The 24176-nt window shown below is 42.1% G+C and overlaps 1 protein-coding gene across 1 annotated transcript in view; it reads left to right on the top strand.

Annotated features, from left to right (window-relative positions):
- LOC122922169 (cytochrome P450 2J6-like) overlaps nucleotides 1-24176 on the top strand; it is a 79997-nt gene that overhangs the window by 367 nt on the left and 55454 nt on the right. Inside the window, exons 2-5 of the mRNA XM_044272686.1 lie at nucleotides 34-196; nucleotides 10541-10690; nucleotides 14139-14299; nucleotides 16308-16484. Of these exons, the coding sequence (XP_044128621.1) occupies nucleotides 34-196; nucleotides 10541-10690; nucleotides 14139-14299; nucleotides 16308-16484 (651 nt within the window). The remainder of the gene's footprint in view (nucleotides 1-33; nucleotides 197-10540; nucleotides 10691-14138; nucleotides 14300-16307; nucleotides 16485-24176) is intronic.

Genomic DNA, 24176 nt, shown 5'->3' with positions numbered 1-24176 from the left:
TTTTTGGGCTTCATTAGTACTACTTTTTCACAGGTGTCTAAACTTTATGGGAATATATATACTGTCTGGATTGGTGAGACACCTGTCATAGTGCTACAGGGATACAAGGCTGTGAAGAATGCAATTGTCTCTCACTCAGAAGAGCTGTCTGGACGTCCAGTTTCCAACCTCATGAAAGACATGTCAAATGGAAAAGGTAGGATCTCTTGTTACATGTCAAGAGCTGAGAAAGAGTACCAAGCGTACCAAACATAGGTTGATACTAAACAGGTACATGTATATGCCAATTAAACACACCATCACTAGTTAGCAGATTAATTAAAATAGAACTTTTAATCCAGTGATAGTAAACCTTTTAGAGACCGAGTGCCCAAACTGCAACCGAAAACCTACTTACTTATCACAAAGTGACAACACGGCAATTTCACCTGAATACTACAGTCCAATAGTATATCTTCAATGTACTTTATCATTTAGCTATAATAACCTGCCTACATTCAGTGCCCTGCCTGTGCTGTTCATGGTGTGCCCTGCTCTGATGAATGGCAAGAAAATTCTAAGGCATATTGGTAAACCATAGACTTTTTCCAGGGTGAAGGTGCCCACAGAGAGGTCTCCAAGTGCTGCCTCTGGCACCCGTGCCATAGGTTCACCACCACTGTTTTAATCACAATCAATTAAAAGCTTACTAAACAACTTACTCCTCACTGTCTGCAAGCAGTGCACCTTTCCCCCTCCTCTGCAGCCCTGTAAAGCACAAAAAGCGCATACAACCTGAAACTACTTCCCTGCATACCCCAGTTGATGAAACTGTACCAGGAGATTCCACAGCAGCAGAGGATATCCCTTCCTCTGATAATGGGCATACAGAAGCTACCATAAAAGCTATGTTAACAGCTCTGCGCAGATCCTTACAATCAAATCTAACGAGGTTAGTGCACCCCCTGCTTATGTCTCGCTAACAAACGGAAGAGACGGTTTATGGGGGAAACGGTAATAGTCGCTCATTATGGCCCCGAGTCAGAAGTAAATCAAATGAAGGTGAAATTGGCAGACCTTCAAGACAGGTCCCACCGAAACAATGTGAATTTTCGGGGGATCCCTTAGTCTGTGGCACAATCTCATCTGATACAGTATTAACTATAGAAAGGTTCCATTGACTGCCTAAGCCCTCTTACCTCAAGAGCTGTAATAGCTTGCATCGACTTTTATCCAGTTAAAAATTATTTATTGAAGGCAGCTAGGAAGTTGAAAGGTCTACTGGAACCATACAATCAGATTTCCTTATATGCAGACTTATCCACTGCCACGCTACAACTCCTCAGACAACATCTGCCTATCACCTCAACTCTTCAAGAAAAGAAAATCTTCAAAAAAGAAAACTTTATCTTTTATCTTCCAAGATCTTAACTATTTCTAAAATTGCAATTGCTCGTTATTGGAAGACCAACTCAGTACCTACCTTGAAGGAGATGATTTCTTCAATAGACCTTACTTGTGTGTACGAACACATTATAGCTATAGGTCATTCTAAATTTCATGTATTTCAATTAGTTTGGGGGGCATGGCTATAATATTAGAGAAACTATTCTTAGCATGGCCTCATTGACCTTATGGCATGTTGATCTGTGTACACCAGTGGACTGTTTTTGGACTGTTGTTACACTGTTATGTTTAGTTTAAGCCCTTAAGTAACGGGTCAGTTTCTGGTTTGGCATTTAAATTTTTTTCTTAACACGTTCCAGTAGCCATAATGTTCCATTCATATAGCCATATGAGGGATAATTTTTTGCAGGATAAGGCCTTATGCACACGACCGTTGTGTGCATCCGTGTCCGTTGTTCCGTTTTCCGTGATTTTCTGCAGACCCATTGACTTTCAATTGGTCCGTTTAAAAGTCGGAAAATGCACCGTTTGTCATCCGTGTCTGTGATCCGTGTTTCCTGTCCGTCAAAAAAATATGACCTGTCCCCTTTTTTTTACGGGCAACAGTTCGCAGACCCATTCAAGTCAATGGGTCCGTGAAAAAACACGGAGGCACACAAGATTGTCATCCGCGTCCGTGATCCATGTCCGTTTTTTTCCTATCATTTTCAAGGCAAACTTGACTTTTTTTTTTTTTTTCACTTTTCTGGTCTGGTGATTCTCCAAAAATCAAGGAAGACACACGGAAGAAAAAACGGACACGGATCACGGAACAACGGAACGCCGTTTTGCTTTGCGGACCGTGAAAAACTACTGTCGTGTGCATGAGGCCTAAGTTGTATTTTTTATGGGCACCATTTATTTGCCTTGTCGGTTATTGGAAAATGGGAAAAAATATATTTTTGGGGTTAAATTGAAAAAACAAAACAGAATTCCGACAAGGGTTTTGACATCATGACATTCACTGTGCCCGAAAAATTACATAATGTCCTTAGGGCTCATTAGGGCACACAAACTTATTTTCTTTCCGTGTCCATTCCGTTTCTTTTGCGGACCGCATGCAGAACCATTCATTTTAATGGGTCCGCAAAAAAAAAACAGACGTTACTCCATGTACATTCCGTTTTCGTAAATCCGTGTTTCCGTTGCGCAAAAAAATAGAACATGTCCCATTATTTTCCGCATTACAGACAAGGATAGGACTGTTCTATTAGGGCCAGCTGTTCCGTTCTGCAAAATACGGAATGCACATGAACAACATCAGTATTTTTGCGGGTCCGTTTTTTGCGGACCGCAAAATACATATGGTCGTGTGGATGAGCCCTTATTCTGCGTCTCAATCCGAATATGGCAATACCAAACTTAAACAGTTTTTTTATATTACTAACTAATTTTAATAAAAATAAAATCTTTGAAAAAAAATACTAATTGTCTCTGTCAGACCTCACAGATTCTGCAATCAACATCTGAGGGGTTAAATGAGGGGGGTTCAACATCAAAAACAAAACGAATATGCAATGAAAACAAACAATACACAAATTTAATCATGTCTAATATTCAAATGGATTTTCCCATTTCCATTGGCAGAGGCAGACACAGACAGCAGAGGGCCCCTGTGCAAAGAATGGGCCCGTTCCCCTCTCCAGCCAAATTCTCAACGTAAACTATTCCGTCCTAACATAACTTATAGCAATATAGCAATACAAAACATACGCTCCGGCCACCTGATCCGGCAGAGAATGCAAGAAATTGTCCGTACACAAACTCAGGCATGCAGCGGTTTGTGTCCCGCTGATTCTAAGCATTTTTGCCAGATCTCATTATAGTTAATGGGGCCGGCGGGCATTCTCTCTGCATCCAGCAGTGCTGGAGCATTCCAGCAAGCTGTTCTCTGCTGGAAGAGCCTGCCAGAATCACTAACTCGGATGTGAAGGTAGCCTAATACAGGTCAACAGTGGATATAAAAAGTCTACACACCCCTGTTAAAATGTCAGGTTTCTGTGATGTAAAAAATGAGACAAAGATAAATAATTTCAGAACTTTTTCCACCTTTAATGTGACCTATAAACTGTACAACTCAATTGAAAAACAAACTGAAATCTTTTAGGTAGGGGGAAGAAAAAATATAAAAATAAAATAATGTGGTTGCATAAGTGTGCACACCCTCTTATAACTGGTGATGGAGCTGTGTTCAGAATTAAGCAATCACATTCAAAATCATGTTAAATAGGAGTCGGCATACACCTGCCATCATTTAAAGTGCCTCTGATTAACCCCAAATAAAGTTCAGCTGCTCTAGTTGATCTTTCCTGAAATTTTCTTAGTCGCATCCCACTGCAAAAGCCATGGTCCACAGAGAGCTTCCAAAGTATCAGAGGGATCTCATTGTTAAAAGGTATCAATCAGGAGAAGGGTGCAAAAGAATTTCCAAGGCATTAGATATACCATGGAACACAGTGTAGACAGTCATCATCAAGTGGAGAAAATATGGCACAACAGTGACATTACCAAGAACTGGACGTCCCTCTAAATCTGATGGAAAGACGAGAAGAAAACTGGTCTGGGAGGCTACCAAGAGGCCTACAGCAACATTAAAGGAGCTGCAGGAATATCTGGCAAGTACTGGCTGTGTGGTACATGTGACAACAATCTCCAGTATTATTCATATGTCTGGGCTATAGGGTATAGTGGCAAGACGAAAGCCTTTTCTTTACGAAGAAAAACATCTAAGCCAGGCTACGTTTTGCAAAAACACATCTGAAGTCTCACAAAAGCATGTGGGAAAAGGTGTTATGGTCTGATGAAACCAAGGTTGAACTTTTTGACCATAATTCCAAAAGATATGTTTGGGGCAAAAACCACACTGCACATCACCAAAAGAACACCATACCCACAGTGAAGCATGGTGGTGGCAGCATCATGCTTCTGGGCTGTTTTTCTTCAGCTGGAACTGGGGCCTTAGTTAAGCTAGAGGGAAATATTAACAGTTTCAAATATCAGTCAATATTGGCACAAAACCTTCAGGCTTCTGCTAGAAAGCTGAACACGAAGAGGAACTTTATCTTTCAGCATGACAACGACCCAAAGCATACATCCAAATCAACAATGAAATGGCTTCACCAGAAGAAGATTAAAGTTTTGGAATGGCACAGCCAGAGCCAAGACCTGAATCCGATTGAAAATCTGTGGGGTGATCTGAAGAGGGCTGTGCACAGGAGATGCCCTCGCAATCTGACAGAGTTGGAGTGTTTTTGTAAAGAAGAGTGGGCAAATCTTGCCAAGTAAAAATGTGCCATGCTGATAGACTCATACCCAAAAAGACTGAGTGCTGTAATAAAATGAAAAGGTGCTTCAACAAAGTATTAGTTTAAGGGTGTGCACACTTATGCAACCATATTATTTTATTTTAAAAAAATTTCTTCCCTCTACCTAAAAGATTTCAGTTTGTTTTTCAATTCAGTTGTACAGTTTATAGGTAACATTAAAGGTGGAAAAAGTTTGAAAATGATTGTGTAGACTTTTTATATCCACTGTACCTCTTCCATCCAGTGGTGTCTCCTTTAATGTAGATGTTCTCTGTCCTCATCTTTTCCTTTCAGACCACACCGCCATGATGATTTATTTCAGCCACCTCTTCTCTCTGCAGAGTTTAACAGACAGATATCTTAGTTTCCTAGTTTTCCATCATCCTCCCACCTTCTGAACACCCCATCCTGCCACCTCTAATATTGTCCCTGCTGTGTTCCCTATACTAGTTATACACAGGTAGTTTCCCTTCAATAATTATTGCCACACAGTGTACTAAAAAAATAACTGCGCCCAGGAAAGTGTCCCTGACAATAATAGTGTAAACATAATGTTCCCCAAATATAATTGTGCTAAGCTGATACTGTGCCAGTGTGCCCACCAAAGTAACAGTGCTCCTCAAAGTCCCACCAATAGAAATAATTAGCTACCACACAACATGTAGTAGTAATAGTGCCCCTACAGTAATATTGTTCCCACTGTGTCCCAGAAGTAATAATCCTCCCATAGTTCTCATACTAGTATTCAAGTTCCTCATAGTTCCTCAACTGTAATAAAGCTCACCATAAAGCCCCGGGTAGTAATAATTGTCTTTATAATGTGTAAAAAGACATGCCCCCTGTAGAGCCCCCATAGTATCCTCATAATGTGTGCCAATGTGTGCCCCTACTGCGTGCCCAAAAGACCCTGTTAGTGCCCCCAGTTGAGCCAAGGTGCCTATAGTGCCCTATAATTTTCGCCAGTATAAAATACTCCTATATTGTGCAACAAAAGTGCACCTCCCCTTGTCCCCATGGTCCCTGACAATGTGCCAGTATAAAATGCCCCCATAATGTGTGTCAGTATAATGCACCTATATAATGACCCCAATAGTGCTCCTATTCCCCCATTCGCCATAGTGGCCCCCATGTGTGCCAGTATATAAGATAGGGTCACCAGTAGATGCCCCCATAGTGCTCCCTTTTCTTCTCCATAGTGCCCCCATGTGTGCCAGTATATAAGATAGGGTCCCCATAGTGCTCCACCCCCTCCATAGTGCTCTCATGTCTGCCAGTATATAAGATAGGGGGCCCATAGTGCTCCTCCCCCTCGTTAGTGCCCCCCATGTGTGCCAGTATATAAGATGGAGCCTCCATTGTGCTCCTCCCCCTCCATAGTGCCCCCTATGTGTGCCAGTATATAAGATAGGGTCCCCATAGTGCTCCTCCCCCTCCATAGTGCCCCCCCATGTGTGCCAGTATATAAGAGAGGGCCCCCCATGTGTGCCAGTAACTAAGATAGGGCCCCCATAGTGCTCCTCCCCCTCCATGTGTGCCAGTAACTAAGATAGGGCCCCCATAGTGCTCCTCCCCTCCATAGTGCCCCCCATGTGTGCCAGTAAATAAGATAGGGCCCCCATAGGGCTCCTCCCCCTCCATATTCCCCTCCCATGTGTGCCAGTATTAATAGAGAGGGCCCCCCATGTGTGCCAGTAACTAAGATAGGGCCCCCATAGTGCTCCTCCCCCTCCATAGTGCCCCCCATGTGTGCCAGTAACTAAAATAGGGCCCCCATAGTGTTCCTCCCCTTCATGTGTGCCAGTAACTAAGATAGGGCTCCATAGTGCTCCCCCTCCATAGTGCCCCCCCTCCATAGTGCCCCCCCATGTGTGCCAGTATCTAAAATAGGGTCCCAATAGTACTCCCCCCTCCATAGTGCCCCCCATGTGTGTCAGTATTTGAAATAGGGCTCCCATAGTGCTCCTCCTCCTCTATAGTGCCCCCATGTGTGCCAGTACATAAGATAGGGCCCCCAGTAGATGCCCCCATGAGTGCCATATAGGGCCCCTAGCAAAGTGTAAATAAAAAATAAATAAACACATATACTTACCTCCTTGCCGCTTTCAGCAATGCGATAAAACCCTATTCCGGCCTGTGTCCCGTGGTGTATGGCTTAGGTGGCGCAATGACATCTAGGCCTGCAGCCTATGAGAGGACTGGGGAAGGAAGATGCCTCTCCCCTGCCCTGCCCCAGCATCCATATGTATTCCCGTCCTAAGGACGGCGATACAAATTAATAGAGAGAGATGAGCGCTTCCACAATGGAAGCGCTGATCTCGCCCTGCTGCCAGTAAGAAGGGGCCCCCTCCTGCACTGTGTACCTGTGCAGCCAAACCAGCTGTACAGGTGATATGTCCGCCCCTGCCCATTGGTTCAACAAGGGACAATATCAGACAAACACTGTTGCATATAGGTGTAACATTTGTGTAAGGCTACATGCACACGACCGTATGTGTTTTGCGGTCCGCAAAATGCAGATCCGCAAAAAAAACAGATGATGTTACGTATGGCATCCGTTTTTTTTGCGGATCCATTGTAATAATGCCTATCCTTGTCCGCAAACTAGAAAAAAATAGGACATGCACTATTTTTTTAGCGGAGCAACGGAACGGACATACTGAAGCGGACAGCACACGGTGTGCTGTCCGTGTTTTTTGCGGACCCATTGAAATGAATGGGTCCGCATCCTATCCGCAAAAAAAACTGATTGGACACTGAAACAAAATACGGTCGTGTGCATGTAGCCTAAAGCAGCAAAAACAATAAAAGCTATCTGCACTTCAGCAACTATGCATGCTTTATTAACAGCTATATCGTGATGACACAGAAATATCATTATAAAAATGTACAGCACTATAAGCAATAAACTTGATAAGGGGGAAAAAGCTCACAACCCCAGCAGGATAGGAGCATGAGGGGCAACCAGAATACCACATTTTCAGTGCTGTGATTGGCCGAAAGTTAACTAGTCAGAGATATGCTGTGATGCAGAGAGTATGAACTCACTGTGTTACTTAAACAGATTTGGCTTGGGGCAAAAAGTACAAAAGCTCATTATCAGAGAAAAGCAGATAGAATCAGTTTTTCTAGTTGAGAGGCCTTGAGGGGGAGCTCTAGCTCGGTACAATTTCTAGTATGCAGACCACTTTCTATATGTGATGACTATTGTAGGCTAGGGAATACTCCCCTTTGTTTCTGCAACAAATACCGTATTTACAAATAGTATGTCTAACATCAGCTGGCATCAGAAAGAATTACTTTATCTTTTTTTGAGAAAAAACGAATTTGTATAGTTTTGTGGTTTTGGGAAAAATATAAAAAATAGCCCATTTGACAAAAAGGATTAGAAAGGTAATTCTATATGATGCCAGCTGATGTTAGACATGTTAATTTGCATGTAATTTTCCCAGAAACTGAGAGAAGCATGCCTAGCCTACAATAGTCATTATGTATATTAACTGGTTTCCATAGCAGAAATAGTACTCAGAAGTCCGTCCCCCCCAAGGCCTCTCAACTGGAAAAGATGATTCTATCTGATTTGCTCTTGTCCTGAAAGATCTTGTTTCAGGTGTGTGACTGGCTTAACTATTTTCCTAGTTTTATTATGTTTAAAAGACTGGAAGGGTATGCTATATTTATTTATTATAGTCACTTATATAGCGCTACTATATTTCACAGGACTTTACAGACATTAGCATCCAACTGTCCCCAATGGGGTTCACAATTTAAGTTCCCAATCAGTATGTCTTTTGAGGAAACCCACGCAAACATGGGGAGAACATACAAACTCCATGCAGATGTTGACCTTGGTCAGATTTGAACCCAGGACCCCAGCGCTGCAAGGCACCAGTGGTAACCACTGAGCCACCATGCTGAAACACTTAGCCTTTTTAATCTTTTCTGAAAGAAAGCTGAATTCAACATGTTTTTGACGTGCAGATGTCTTTGTATTTGTCTGAAATAAATTGCATAATATTTGGGTTTGTTAGAATTAGGGTCCATTCAACACATCTGCAACGTGTTTTGCAGATCCACAAAACACGGACAGCGGCAATGTGCGTTCCGCATTTTGCGGACCGCACATTGCCGGCACTAATAGAATATGCCTGTTCTTGTCGGCAATTGCGGCCAAGAATAGGACATGTTCAATTTTTTTCAGGAACGGAATCGTGGACCCGGAAGTGCTGCCCCATAGAAATGAATGGGTCCGCAATTCCGTTCCGCAAAATGCGGAACGAAATAGCGGACATGTGAATGGACCCTTATAAGGGTATTCCAAGATTTAAATACTGATGACCTATCTTCAGGATTCATCAGTATCTGACCAGTGAGGGTCTGAAACCCAGGACCCCCTCCGATCAGCTGTTTGAGAAGGCACCGGTGCTCACCAAGCAGCTGTGCCTGGTGTTGCTAGGTTATGTGACCAATGAACGTGTCATCATTCAGCCTAAGACCTCATGCACACGACCGTTGTTTTTGTCCGCATCCGAGCTGCAGTTTTTGTGGCTCGGATGCGGACCCATTCACTTCAATGGGGCCGCAAAAGATGCGGACAGCAGTGTGCTGTCCGCATCCGTTTCTCCGTTCCGTAGCCCCGCAAAAAAAAATATAACATTTTGTGGACAAGAATAGACATTTCTACAATAGGCCGCCTGTTCCGGCGTATGCATGTAGCCTAAGGAGCCTAAGGAAAGCTGAAAGAGAGCCATTGCGCTACTGCCAGCAGGCTGCCTTCTCAAACAGCTGATCGTGGATAGGTCATCAATATTTAAGTCTTGGAAAAACCCTTTAAGGCTGTGTAAATTCTTTCTAGCATTTTCCGAATTCATCCATAGTTTCCAAAAATTTCGGATTGTAATGAACCTACATTTTTGAGATTCATTTCAGACAAACCGGAGTGAGACCCCCCCCCCCCCCCCCCCAACATAAATTTCAACTGAAAGTCAATATTCGTAAATCTTCTAGACTCATGTTCATTTGCTAGGGCTTTTTAGAAAAAAAATATCTCTTAGGAGACTAGAAGGTGTTATATACCAATTTGTAGGTTAATTAAAGCATAATTGATTAGTCCAGAATTGATTCTGGTTTGAATTGAACTTTTCAAAAAGTTTGAGAAATCAAATTTTTTAACATTTTTTTTCTAATTCAGGATGAATTCAAATTAGAAAAAATTTTTTTGCTTACCTCTACTTTGTATATTTATACACATCTCCTTGTGCTAGATGATCAATTTTATCCTAATATTTTTTCGCTAAGTTTATGGTGGCAGCTAGTGTTGAGCAAATCAAAGTTGCGGTCCTCAACACACGGGCAACATCCATGCGGACAGAAACGCCATGGCAGTTTTTTCCAGAAAGTTTTGAATTTTTTTTCAGTATTAGAAAGCAAGAAAATCTACACATGTGGGGTATAGTTGTAATTGTAATGACCCAGAGAATAAAAGTAACAGGTAAATTTTACCGCATAAGAAACTGTGGCCGAATGGTGTTTTTTAATATTTCCACACCATTTGGAATTTTTTTTCCTGCTTCCCACCACATTGTATGCTACTGTAAATGGTGCCATTAAAAGGCACATCTTGGCCTGCAAAAAATAAGCTTTCATACGGCTCTGTGAAAAAAAAAGTTATGGCTTTGGGAGGGCTGGTAGTAAGAAATGAAAACAGAAAAACTGAAATCACCCAGTCTTGAAAGTGCTAATAGGGTTCTCTAATTATTATTATTTTTTTTAAACCTTGAACCAATGATCTTTTTCATTTCCCACTCCTTTAGGTATTGTAGTGTCAAATGGACATATCTGGAAACAGCAGAGACGATTTAGCTTGATGACCTTAAGGAATCTTGGATTAGGAAAACATGGATTGGAGTCACGTATACAGAAAGAAGCTCAGGGTCTTGTGGAGGTCTTAGCAACCCAGAATGGTACTTAATTTTTTTTGTCAGTTTCATTTCTGTACTAAAGGTATAACAAGAGGCCATTTTTATTAACTTTATTATACAAAATGCTGAGTAAAGTAGATACATGTGACACCTGTTCACACATGTATACCATACCTTTAGTGATTGACTTAAAAACCTCAGAAAATGTTGAATTGGGTTGAAGCAATTGTTTATAAAGAACTTAAAAAGTTTCAAATTTGGTAGTAAGTTTCATAGTCATTCTCACAGACCACATTCAGAATAAAGTAAAAAATCACTTCAAATACACAGAAATTTAGGTTCCAAGGGACCGAAGGTGCCTCAGAAGAAAAACAAGGACTCCAGCGCTCATCCAGTTGAAATAAAATCCTGCTTTATTGGTTGCTAAACATAATGTGTTTTGGGGACACAGCCCCTTCTTTAGATGATTATGAATATATACTTCTGAAGAAGGGTCTGTGTCTCTAAAGCACGCTGATTGGGAATTAATAAAGCACCTGGATAAGCGCTGGAGTGCTTGTTTTTCTTCTGAGGCACATTAGGTGCTCTGGAACCTAATCTGTGGTCTACACATCTGGATAACTCCATAGACGATGACTGGACACCTGCTGCTATACTTCTTCCAGTTAACATACCTACACTTATATAGTGGTTGAGACTCATCACAACCCCATAAGGTGGGAGAAATAACTATGTACAAGCTCCTTTGATGTCAAGTATTCACCATTATCAGGCTGTACTACCCTATATAGCGCTCAGCGCCTTTTTACTACTTTTCAAATACACTACCTAGTACTCAGAACATGAACTACAGGGTGATCCCCGATTTAAGTCACTTTAAACATTATATAACACCACTTATCAAAGGAGCAGCCTTGGAGTCACAGGCTTTCACCCTTCCTTCCCTTAGATTTTTTTTTGTTTTGTTTTCTTATAAAATTCTTTGTTCTCTGTATTAATGTGAAGAGAGGGGACAGTGTTTCCAGATGTGTTGGATCATTGTCCCTGTCACGATACTGGTGCAACAGAACTGGAATCCGATGGCCAGGACTTGGGAGCAGAGTGTATATAACACGGATGTAGCAGAACCCACGTTGTTGTGCTCCGCACAGGTGAGACAGAGTCTGTAGACGAGAACCGAGGTCAGGATAGCAGAAGTCAGGGCAGGCGGCAAGCTGGCAGGAAGGTAGACGAGCAGAAGGTCAGGGCAGGCAGCAAGCAGGTACGAAGGTCCAAGAACAGTCCGGGTCAGCAACAGGAGGTAGCAGGGAGAACCGCTAGGGCACAGAACACACGGAGGAGTGAGTTCCAGCAAGAGGATTGCAGACTAAAAGCCAAACACAATACTCTAGCAAAGACAGGAAGGTCTGGCCAGTTTAAAAAGGAACAGGAACAGGAAGTGAGATGGCAACCAGGAAACACATAATCCACCATCTTGACTGAGGGCAAACTTCAGGGCAAAGTAAACTATATCAGGGTGGTTTCTGACAGGAACAGGAACAGGAAGTGAGATGGCAACCAGGAAACACATAATCCACCATCTTGACTGAGGGCAAACTTGAGGGCAAAGTAAACTATATCAGGATGGTTTCTGACAGTCCCCAACTGTTATCCAAGTCTCTTTTACCCATGCCATCTTCTGATTTTGTGTTGTCGTGTTACCACTGCTTTTATCAACAACCCTAATTGTTGCCCTCTTGAACTTAAAACATCTGCCTTTCCCAAGACAGGTTAATTAACTTTGTCTAGTGGGTCAGAGACTGGGACAGGTAACCTACATGTTCGATTATGTTAACTTTTTGATGGTTTCGTTTGGAACAAATTGTTGAAAAAGTAATTAAATTATAAAAAAAAGAAAATGCACCTCGGGTGTAAAATCAAGTTTTAAAGCATTCTATGATGTTCACACATCTGTTTAACATGGGGCAGAGTAGATGGAGACTTGAATCACTGTGTAGTACTTTACTTACTCCCTGCTGTCAAAGACAACTGAATATCATATAGTGTTCTATGATGTTTATTAGTTTCAATCACTTGCAAACTGCACACTGAGTAGGTAGAGACTTGTATTACTGTAGTCCTTTACTTCCTGCCTGCTGAGAAACGCAGCTATAATAACATGAATATCTTACTCAAGCAGGAATTTACAAGCAGTCTGGTTGTCTGTAGAGGAAACTTGCTACCTAAAAAACTTGCGATTACAACACCATCAGCACTGATTCAAGCAGGCATTTTCTTCAGTGTCAGTGGAGTGTGACCACAGAAGAGTACTATCAGGCAGGATAGAAGGGAGAAAATGGCAAGTTTAATGTAAGCTATCATGCTTGTAGAAACAGTGACTATGACCACAGCTCCGTATCTAAATATCATTCTTTTGTTCTTAATATCTATAGCACATAGGTTTTTTTTACTTAAAGGCTATATACACCTTGGGGGCAATTTTTTATGATTGCTTGTTACTCATTTGGGCTAAAAATCTTTTTTTTTAATTAAAATTATGGGCCGTTCTGTCACAAAGGGTTAACTGTTTTTCCGTCTGTGTGCATCCTACTTTCACTTTGTGCTGGTCATCTAATAACCCTTATCTCTAAATTACTGAGAGGTCATAAACACTTATTTAAGCCACATTCAGTAAGATAAGGATTGAGCTTTGATGAGTGTTTAAAAGGTCTGAGAGCAGAGATAAGGAGCCCATCAGCTAGCTGTCTGACGGAGCAGAGAGAAAATTCAGATCCTTCTAGTAGAGCATTTCAACTCTGTACAAAGAAAAGGAAGAATTGCCCCCAAAGGTGTACATAGCCTTTAAAGTAAGAATGCATATCAAAAATGATTCTCATGCCAAGACAGAGCCAAGGCCAGCTAACTAGGAAATACCTATAAAATTGAAACTTGGCCTCAAGAACATCCAAAACTACAAAAAACATAGATGGAACTTTGTTTAACACTTGACTTAAATTTTCATATTTTAAGAAGAAACATCTTTACAGTTTTAAATAAATGGACTAACACACTAATAGGGCAGATACTTTCACAATAGTTTTTGTGCAAAAAAATCTAGGTAACTCATATTATTAGTCTGATGATTTTGTGCATTGATTGACAGCAATCTCTGTATGTATGCTCAAAATCACATACTAGTAACACTGACATGTCATTCTGAATCTTTATCATGTCAATCAGAAATGTCAAAGGGCCAAAACAGTGGGAGCACAGCAGTGAGAAGACTCAACACCACTGCCATTCTTTTCAAAAGCATAGCGCAAATGAGCCTCTCATTTTCAAGATAAGAAAGGATCCCACAAATTTGGGACCTCCCATGATTTCACACATACTGTATAATATCATGTAAAATATTATATTAAAATAAAACACATAATTGTCCAGAATATATTGTAGATTTGTCTAGAATGTTGCCAAGAACAAGAGCTTAATGGCTTTCTTCTGTATATAGGTAAACCCATTGATGTGTCAAACTTTATTGTACATTCTGTTGCAAATGTCATCTCTGCCGTTGTGTTTGGACATCGATTCTCCATTGATGATCCAACTTTCCAAAAGTTGGTAACAATAAATCAAGAGATCCTTGATAATTTGGGCTCTAAGTGGGGAACAGTAAGTAAATGTATCTGTCTAGAATTATTAATTTCCTATAAGTGGCTAAACCTCATGTAAAGATGTGACATCAGCATATAGAGCAGTGGTGCTCATCTGAACCGTCAGAGGTACTAGAGCATAAGATAAATCTGTGTAGCCCTGAGCCAGAAAAATGAATCAGGCATACCTCCTATCCAAGCAAATGCAGCACAGGAAACAGAATGTACTGAAAATATATTATACTTTAATAGAAATGGAGGCACCAATAACAAATACAATTAAGTACAGTGAACATGAGTCCAGTGAATATGCCACGATTTCTTTTTGGAATAGACATTGGGGATGATTTATTAAACACTATAGCAACTAATCAGTTCTTAAAAATAAAAGATGGACTCAGGTTGCTATGGGCAACTAAGGCCTCATGCACACGACCGTTGTTCAGGTCCGCATCCGAGCCGCAGTTTTTGCGGCTCGGGTGGGGACCCATTCACTTCAATGGGGCCGCAAAAGATGCGGACAGCACTCCGCGCCGAATCAACACAGGCGCATGATTTTTGAAATGCTGACAGGGCCAGCTGGAGGAGGAGATCGCGGCTGGCCCTGTCAATCAACAGGAGGTGGGGGCTGTTTTCTGCGGCTGCTACCAAGTTGACACCCTACTTGCTGGTAGACAGGTAATTAGCATATCATAAAAGTAAGTTTTTTGCCATATCTACTAAACGAAAATTATTAATAACATAATGTATAGCAATATCGCAGGATAGGGATTATAAGTACCCAAAAAAATGAGTTTAGTGGGGTGACAGAAGCCCTTTAAGAACACATATGAATAAAATAAAGAGTTGAAATAGTAGAATGAAAAAAAAAAGATAAAATATGTGTAAAATCACAAACCAAAAATGAAAGTCTTTTTTTCTTCTGTGTCCACCAGACTGGTCCAGAGTACTCGCCATTTATGCAAGTTTTACATAATATCCATATTTATTAACAGTGATCCATCCATTTATCTATTGTATTAACATAAGTATTAGAGTGTAATATAAGGGCAAACAGACATAGTTGCCCATAGCAACAAATCAAATTGATCTTTTAATTTTCCAAAGGCGTAATGAAAAATAAAAGGTGGAATCTGATTGGTTGCTAATCTTCCCCAAAGTGTTTGAAAAAAGAAAATGATTTATTTTTTTCATTTATAATCAATAAATGAACCATTTTTTTGCTTGCAAAGACTTTCATGTGCCTAACAAATAATTAAAGAATTGGTATCTCCCTGACTATTTCTGTTTCTATTTTCCCTTCTAAAAAGCACAATAAAAAATAAAAAATTTGTATGTACCCCAAAATGGCATAATTGAAGACTCGTCCCACAAAAAACACTGTCACGCAGCTTAGTCGATAGAATTTTTTTTTTTATGGATCTTTGGAGCGACACAAAAGCAAAAAAATAAAAAGAACTGCAAATTTGTTACTGGCATAATTGTACTAACCCATAATATAAAGTTATTAGTGGAGATTTATCCATACTGGCGTTCCTCTCTTGTATGAGCTTGAGCTATAATTTACACCAGTGTCTGACATAAGCTATAGAGAATCTGACGAGGTGAAGGAGCCCCTCCCCCTTTTAGTGCCACTTTAGAGAATTAGCAAGAAGTTCAAAAAGTTGGAAATTATGCCGCAAACATGCAGTGCACCATAATTTGCGAGTTATTTTTGCAACTATCGTGAGTTTTGATAAATGTCCGCCATTACGTCACTTATACAGCATGGCGAATGCAAAAAAAAATTGGAATCGCTGTGTTTTTTTTAACAGGGTCAAATAAAAATGTGTAAAATGTATGCAATATATTACATGTACCCCAAAATAATGTCATAAAAAGGCATAACTTACATAGAGTAATTGCATATCCTTAGCATTTATAGCATACATCATACCCCCATACAAATCGATGGTAGTCAAAAGTTGATATTGCGTTCTAATCATGAGTCATGACCTTCCTGTGATATCTCTGGTTTTGTTTAACAGCTTTATAATGCATTCCCTTGGCTGATGAAGCACTTACCAGGCCCCCATCAGAAAGTATTTAAAAATCGAGAATATCTGGGGGATTTTGTAAGCAAAGAAGTCAGAATTCACCAGCAAAATAAATCCCCAGAAGAGCCTGACGATATCATATACCACTATTTGGCACAGATTGAAAAGGTATAGTAAAATAAGAAAAATTGTAAAATAAAACTCCTAATTAAATGAATTGCAAAAAGGTGCTTTTTGTGCATAAACAGCGCCATGTTTAGTCATAGGCTGTGTCTGGTATTTCAGTTCAGCCTCATTCACTTTTGGGAAGAACTGCAATTCCAGGTACAGTGGAGTGGTGTGATGCTGATTAGAGAAAAGTCTGATTGTTTTTTTCTAATCCTGGACAACCTTTCACAGGAGTTATCCCATGATTAATGTAGAAAATGAAAAACAAACAAACAATCTCTTTCTAACAAAGCTAGGAAATCTCCTCATTCAATTCTCCTATAGCTCTACTAGATTTATTTCAATCAGGCAGCTCAAGGGGTGTGTCCTCTCTCAGGGGACGTCTCCTTTCTGCTGAAGCTCTCTCCCTGTAACTGTCACAACTTGTAACAGTAGATATGGCTGGTGGCAGTTGAAGGATGTATCTGAGCATGCGCATTCACCTCAGTGATGTTAGGGAGGTGGACGGAGAAACAAGAACAAACAGCAGATGGTGTTATACAGATACAGTTTATTTAATAACTCAGTGGCTATACAAAATTGTTAAATTGTTAAAGTGGCGGCAATGGGCTACCAGTGACCTGCTTACTGCCCCCCTTCCCCTGCGGCATCCTGGAACCAACTCCCACTGTCTTCTTCTTGGTCGCAAAGTCCTCTCTGTTACTCCATGCAGGCTGCATCCAGCTTGCTTGCAAGGCATCTCCCCCTCTACCCCTAGGGCACATGTGTTCACTCCGGTTCTTAAAGTTTCAGCACGAGCAGACCAAAATCTTCACCAGCCAATAGCTAACAACCCTGGGGTACTTAAGGCACCTTCCTCTGTGGATAGGTGCCTGAGCAATAGGTTCCATAGCTTGCTAAGTTCCTGTGAAGGTGTACTGTTTCTGTTGTCTGCCAATGTACCGACTCTTTGTTCGTTCACTGAATTCTGACCCTCCAGCTGTCAACCACACAGAGACTACTCTAGGAGGTAGCAACCTGGTAGCTTCCCTGCAGCAAAATTTAGATACCTGTAGAGGGTTTAAAAGGTGAATAACAGGTGTCTGCCCTTAGGTTTAACCCAAAGTCAAATCTGTTAATTAACACAGTGGTTTCAGATGCTTTTCTGAAAACATTTTTCTTTGGACAATCCTCACATGTAGGTTCTTGTTGGTGTTTTTCCTGCTCTTTTGCATTTTAGTGCCGTTTTTTGCACTTGTTTTTTGTTCCTTTTTTTGGGTAGTAAAAACTTTAGCTCCAGATGTTATGTAAAGATCTAGGGGAAATATGAAACTCAGTACACATACAGTATGCGTTTTTTTTTTTGTTGCTACTCCTGTTTTCATAAAATTGCTTCAGGTGGACAGGTCGCAACAAGCAGCTTAGCCAAATGCATCACTCTTGTGGCAAACACGCCCCTGGGTCCTGGCATTGGGGTTAATTTTACTTGATCCCCTTGGTACAGGCTGTGGAGGGGAGATGGCAAGTACAGCCTTTTCACTGACCGGCGATTGACTAAGATTTCTTTGTTGGTCTCGTCATCCAGCAGGAATCCAAAACCCCTCTCCAACGAGAACCACATCATGGTCCCCACATCCCGCTCGAGAACAGGGTCCCTGGGCCTAGGATGGTCCAGTGCAACGGACCCACTACAGGCCTGACGTAAGGCATTATAATAGTTTTTGCTCGTGACACCACTTGGATGCAGCGGCCTATTGCCAGCCCAGGAGGGGACAGGCCAGTTGCAATGAAGCAACAACAGGACAGAGTCGCTTTAACCCCTTAAGGACACAGCCCTATTTCACCTTAAGGACCAGGCCATTTTTTGCAAATCTGACCACTGTCACTTTAAGTGCTGATAACTTTAAAACGCTTTGACTTACCCAGGCCGTTCTGAGATTGTTTTTTCGTCACATATTGTACTTCATGACACTGCTAAAATTGGGTCAAAAAAGTTAATTTTTTTGCATAAAAAAATACCATATTTACCAAAAATTTTGAAAAATTTGCAAATTTCAAAGTTTCAGTTTCTCTACTTCTGTAATACATAGTAATACCCCCAAAAATTGTGATGACTTTACATTCCCCATATGTCTACTTCATGTTTGTAGCATTTTGGGAATGATATTTTATTTTTTGGGGATGTTACAAGGCTTAGAAGTTTAGAAGCAAATTTTGAAATTTTCAGAAATCTTCAAAATCCCACTTTTTATGGACCAGTTCAGGTTTGAAGTCACTTTGTGAGGCTTACATAATAGAAACCACCCAAAAATGACCCCATTCTAGAAACTACACCCCTCAAGGTATTCAAAACTGTTTTTACAAACTTTGTTAACCCTTTAGGTCTTCCACAACACTTCATGGCAAATGGACATACATTTTTAGAATTTAGATTTTTTGGAAAATTTTCCAATATAATCAATTTTTTCCAGGAAAAAAACAAGGGTTAACTGCCAAACAAAACTCAAAATGGGTTGCCCTGATTCTGTAGTTTGCAGAAACACCCCATATGTGGTCGTAAACTACTGTTTGGCCAAACGGGAGCACGTAGAAAGAGGGGAACGCCATATGGGTTTTGGAAGTCAGATTTTGCAGGACTGGTTTTGTTTATACCATGTCCCATTTGAAGCCCCCTGTTGCACCCCATGAATAGAAATTTCAAAAAAGTGACTCCATCTAAGAAAGTACACCCCTCAAGGTATTCAAAACTGGGTTTACAAACTTTGTTAACCCTTTAGGTGTTCCACAAGAGTTATTGGCAGATGGAGAAACAATTTAGAAATTTCTATTTTTTGGAAAATTTTCCAAAATAATCAATTTTTTCCAGGAGTAAAACAAGGGTTAACTGCCAAACAAAACTCAAAATGGGTTGCCCTGATTCTGTAGTTTGCAAAAACACCCCATATGTGGTCGTAAACTACTGTTTGGCCGAACAGGAGGACATAGAAGGAGGGGAACACCATATGGGTTTTGGAAGGCAGATTTGGCAGGACTGGTTTTGTTTATACCATGTCCCATTTGAAGCCCCCTGTTGTACCCCTAGAATAAAAATTTCAAAAAAGTGACTCCATCTAAGAAAGTACACCCCTCAAGGTATTCAAAACTGGGTTTACAAACTTTGTTAACCCTTTAGGTGTTCCACAAGAGTTATTGGCAGATGGAGAAACAATTTAGAAATTTCTATTTTTTGGAAAATTTTCCAATATAATCAATTTTTTCCAGGAGTAAAACAAGGGTTAACTGCCAAACAAAACTCAAAATGGGTTGCCCTGATTCTGTAGTTTGCAAAAACACCCCATATGTGGTCGTAAACTACTGTTTGGCCGAACGGGAGGACATAGAAGGAGGGGAACACCATATGGCTGGGTTCACACCTGAGCGTTTTACAGCGCGTTCAAACGCGCTGTAAAACGCTCAACACATGAAAACCAATGCTTCCCTATGGGAATGGTTCTCACCTGGGCGTTTTACAGCGCGTACGATCGCGCTGTAAAACGCCCGACGCATAATCAAGTACTTGAGCTTCTTTGGGGCGTTTTGACGCGCGTTTGTGGCCATAGGACACTGCAGTCAATCACACAAACGCGCGTCAAACGCGCGTTTACTATTACAAAAAACGCGCATAAAAACGCGCGACAAAAACGCGCGTAAAACGCGCGTTTGAGAAGCGCTCAGGTGTGAACCCAGCCTATGGGTTTTGGAAGGCAGATTTGGCAGGACTGGTTTTGTTTATACCATGTCCCATTTGAAGCCCCCTGTTGTACCCCTAGAATAAAAATTTCAAAAAAGTGACTCCATCTAAGAAAGTACACCCCTCAAGGTATTCAAAACTGGGTTTACAAACTTTGTTAACCCTTTAGGTGTTCCACAAGAGTTAATGGCAGATGGAGAAACAATTTAGAAATTTCTATTTTTTGGAAAATTTTCCATTTTAACCCTTACTTTATTACTGAAAAAAATGGGTTAACAGCCAAACAAAACTCAAAATGGGTTGCCCTGATTCTGTAGTTTGCAGAAACACCCCAAATGTGGTCGTAAACTACTATTTGGCTAAACGGCAGGACATAGAAGAAGGGGAACGCCATACGGTTTTTGGAAGGCAGATTTTGCTGGACTGGTTTATTTACACCATGTACCCTTTCAAGCCCCCTGATGCACCCCTAGAGTAGAAACTCCATAAAAGTGACCCCATCTAGGAAACTATGGGATAAGGTGGTTGTTGTTTTGGTACTATTTTAGGGGTAAATATGATTTTTGGTTGCTCTATATTACACTTTTTTGAGGCAAGGTAACAAAAAAATAAAATTCTAAAATTTTTCTACATTTGCTATTTAGTTTTGTGGAACACCTAAAGGGTTAACAAAGTTTATAAAGTAACTTTTGAATACCTTGAGGGGTGTAGTTTCTTAGATGGGGTCACTTTTTTTGAGTTTCTAGTCTAGGCTACATCAGGGGGGGCTTCTAATGGGACATGGTGTCCAAAAAAAAAACTGTCCATCAAAATCTGCCTTCCAGAAACCATATGGAGTTCCCTTCGTTCTATGCCCTGCCGTGCGGCTATATAGCCATTTACGACCACATATGGGGTGTTTCTGCAAACTACAGAATCAGGGCCATAAATATTGAGTTTTTTTTGGCTGATAACCCTTGCTTTATTACTGGAAAAAAAGGATTCAAATGGAAATTTTGCCCAAAAATGGGTGTTTTGGCACCGTTTTTATTTTATATTTTTAACACCGTTCATCCGAGGGGTTTGGTCAAATGTTATTTTTATAGCGACGACTTTTACGCACGCGACGATGCCCAATATGTATGGCTCTCAGACTTTGGAGACACTAAGCAGGCATCCTAAAACTGCGGCCCTCCAGATGTTGTAAAACTACAATTCCCACCATGCCCTGCTGATGGCTGTAGGTTGTCTGGGCATGCTGGGAGTCATAGTTTTACAACATCTGGAGGGCCGCAGTTTGAGGATGCCTGCACTAAAACTAATATTCTTTTGGGGAAAAAAAATTGTTTCTGTGTCTCCAAAGTCTGAGAGACATAGTGTTTTATGTTCTCTAGGGGACTGTTGGAGATTATAAAAATTTAGTACTCCATGGAAGTGTGATACTCTCTGAAGCAATCGATAACGCAGAGGCCCGGATGATCGGGGCAAGTGTCACACTGAGTAGTGGTGTCCTTCCGTATCCCCCTCTTGTGACACACTCTGCATCTTTTTTGGATTCGTCCCTTCTTTCCAGTATGGGGGACCACACCTGGAAAGTGTTGGCCAGGGACGATCCGGGCGCCTCCAGTTCCCGAGGTACTCCGGCCTGCTCTTTCCCGGTCCGAAAAGATCAGGTCTTTGAGGACTGCCTCATAGAATTGGAGGAATGTCACTGTGCTGCCAGCGCTTCGGGATAGTACAAAAGAGTTGTACATGGCAACCTGCACCATGTAGACCGCAACTTTTTTGTACCATGCCCGGGTTTTGCGCATGGCATTATATGGCTTGAGGACTTGATCAGAGAGATCAACTCCTCCCATATACCGATTGTAGGCGACGATACAATCGGGCTTGAGGACCGTTGCCGCGGTACCTCGCACAGAGACGGGGGTGGTGCTGTTACCGTGGATTGTGAACAGCATAAGGACATCCCTCTTGTCCTTATACCTGACCAGCAACAGGCTTCCACTGGTAAGGGCACGGGTCTCACCCCTGGGGATAGGTACCTGGAGGGGGTGGGCAGGGAGGCCGCGTTGATTTTTCCGCACGGTCCCACAAGCGAACGTGGATCTGGCGGCAAGGGACCTGAACAAGGGAATGCTGGTATAAAAGTTGTCCACGTACAAGTGGTAACCCTTATCCAGCAGTGGGTACATAAGGTCCCACACGAGTTTCCCGGTAACACCCAGAGTGGGGGGACATTCTGGTGGTTGAATCCGGGAATCTCGCCCCTCGTACACACGAAATTTGTAAGTGTACCCTGAGGTACTCTCACAAATTTTGTATAGCTTCACGCCATACCTCGCCCGCTTTGTGGGAATGTATTGGCGGAAACTGAGTCTCCCCTTGAACGCAACGAGAGACTCATCAACCGCGATCTCCCTTCCAGGTACGTAGGCCTGCTGAAATGTGGCCCCAAAGTGATCGATGACCGGCCGTATCTTGTACAGCCGGTCATAGGCAGGATCACTTCGGGGGGGACATGCTGCATTATCGGAATAATGCAGACATTTCCGGATGGCCTCAAACCGGCAGCGTGTCATGGCCGTACTGTACAGTGGGGTCTGGTATAGGACGTCCCCACTCCAGTACAGCCTGACACTGGGTTTTTGCACTAGACCCATATGCAGCACGAGGCCCCAAAATGTCCTCATCTCGGCTGCACTGACCGGCGTCCAGCCACCGGGTCTAGCCAAAAATGAGCCCGGGTTTTGAGCGACGAACTGTTGGGCGTACAGATTCGTCTGCTCCACCATCAGATTCACCAGTGGGTTACTGAAAAAAAAACTAAAAAAGTCTATTTCAGTAAACCCCACTGTGGGAATCTGGATTCCAGGATTGCCAGCGAAATCCGGAATCTCAGGCTCAAAGTCCACTGGGGGACACCAGCTAAGTTCATTGGGGGGGGGCAAGTGGCAGGGGGGGTCTGGGGTCTGAAAGCTGAAACAAAAAAGTTTAGAATAAATGTGCTTTTTTTTTTTTTTTTTTTCTAACTTTTCCCTTCTATCCCTGCCTAAAGGTGCCTCTCCCTCACTGACCCTAACCTACCTGGGTGGCGATGGGTGCAGGAGGGTGATGGATGCGATTAGGGGGACACAGGAGCTGGTGCTGGACGATGCTGCACGGTCAGGGTGCTGGACAGGAAGAGGAGGGGAGAGAGGAGCGCAGGAAGTTTGAATCTCGCGCCTCTCTCCCCTGCACCAATCAGCACCCTGGACAGCGGCGTTCAGCACCAGGGCCAGCTCCGCCTCTGCAAATCCTCGGACTGCGATAGGTGGTGTATAATTACGCCACCGATCGCAGTCTTTTTCCGGTTCATCGGGTCACAGGACACCCGAATGGACCGGAAACGCAGAAAACCGCAGGTCTGAATTGACCTGCGGTTTTCTGCGATCGTCGATGCGGGGGGTCAAATAACCCCCCCCCTGCATTGTTACAGGATGCCTGCTGAATGATTTCAGCCGGCATCCCGTTCCGATTAACCCCCGCGGCGCCGGCATCGCTATTTAAAGCCATGACGTACCGGTACGTCATGTGTCCTTAAGGACTCGGGAAACATGCCGTACCGGTACGTCATGTGTCCTTAAGGGGTTAAGGAATGGTGTTTGTGGTACCCAGGGTAGGATTGCCAGAGTGGTGTAGAGTGGCCTACAATGTCTCTGTGGATGTTGTATGCATGTGTCACAGTGCTCCTACCTGGATATCAGTGGATCCCAGAAGTGGTGTAGTCCAAAGCAGTGCAAAAAGGGGGTAGTTGAACTTGGATGGTGTAGAAGGTGGAATAAAAGGAGTCCAGACTTGTAGTAACGTTTAACACAGCTTTACTTGGTATAAATGGTAATGAACACGGTTTCCAAACGATTTCTTGGTCATCAGCAGGTATTGGCTTTACTTTGGCAGGCAAACACTTCTGCAACAATCTCAGCTCTGCTATGCGGTAACTCTCTCGGCTCTGCTATGCTAGG

This window comes from Bufo gargarizans, chromosome 1 (genome assembly GCF_014858855.1).
Source record: "Bufo gargarizans isolate SCDJY-AF-19 chromosome 1, ASM1485885v1, whole genome shotgun sequence".
NCBI classification, from domain to species: Eukaryota; Metazoa; Chordata; class Amphibia; order Anura; family Bufonidae; genus Bufo; species Bufo gargarizans.
This window is presented reverse-complemented; position numbering and strand designations above follow the sequence as displayed.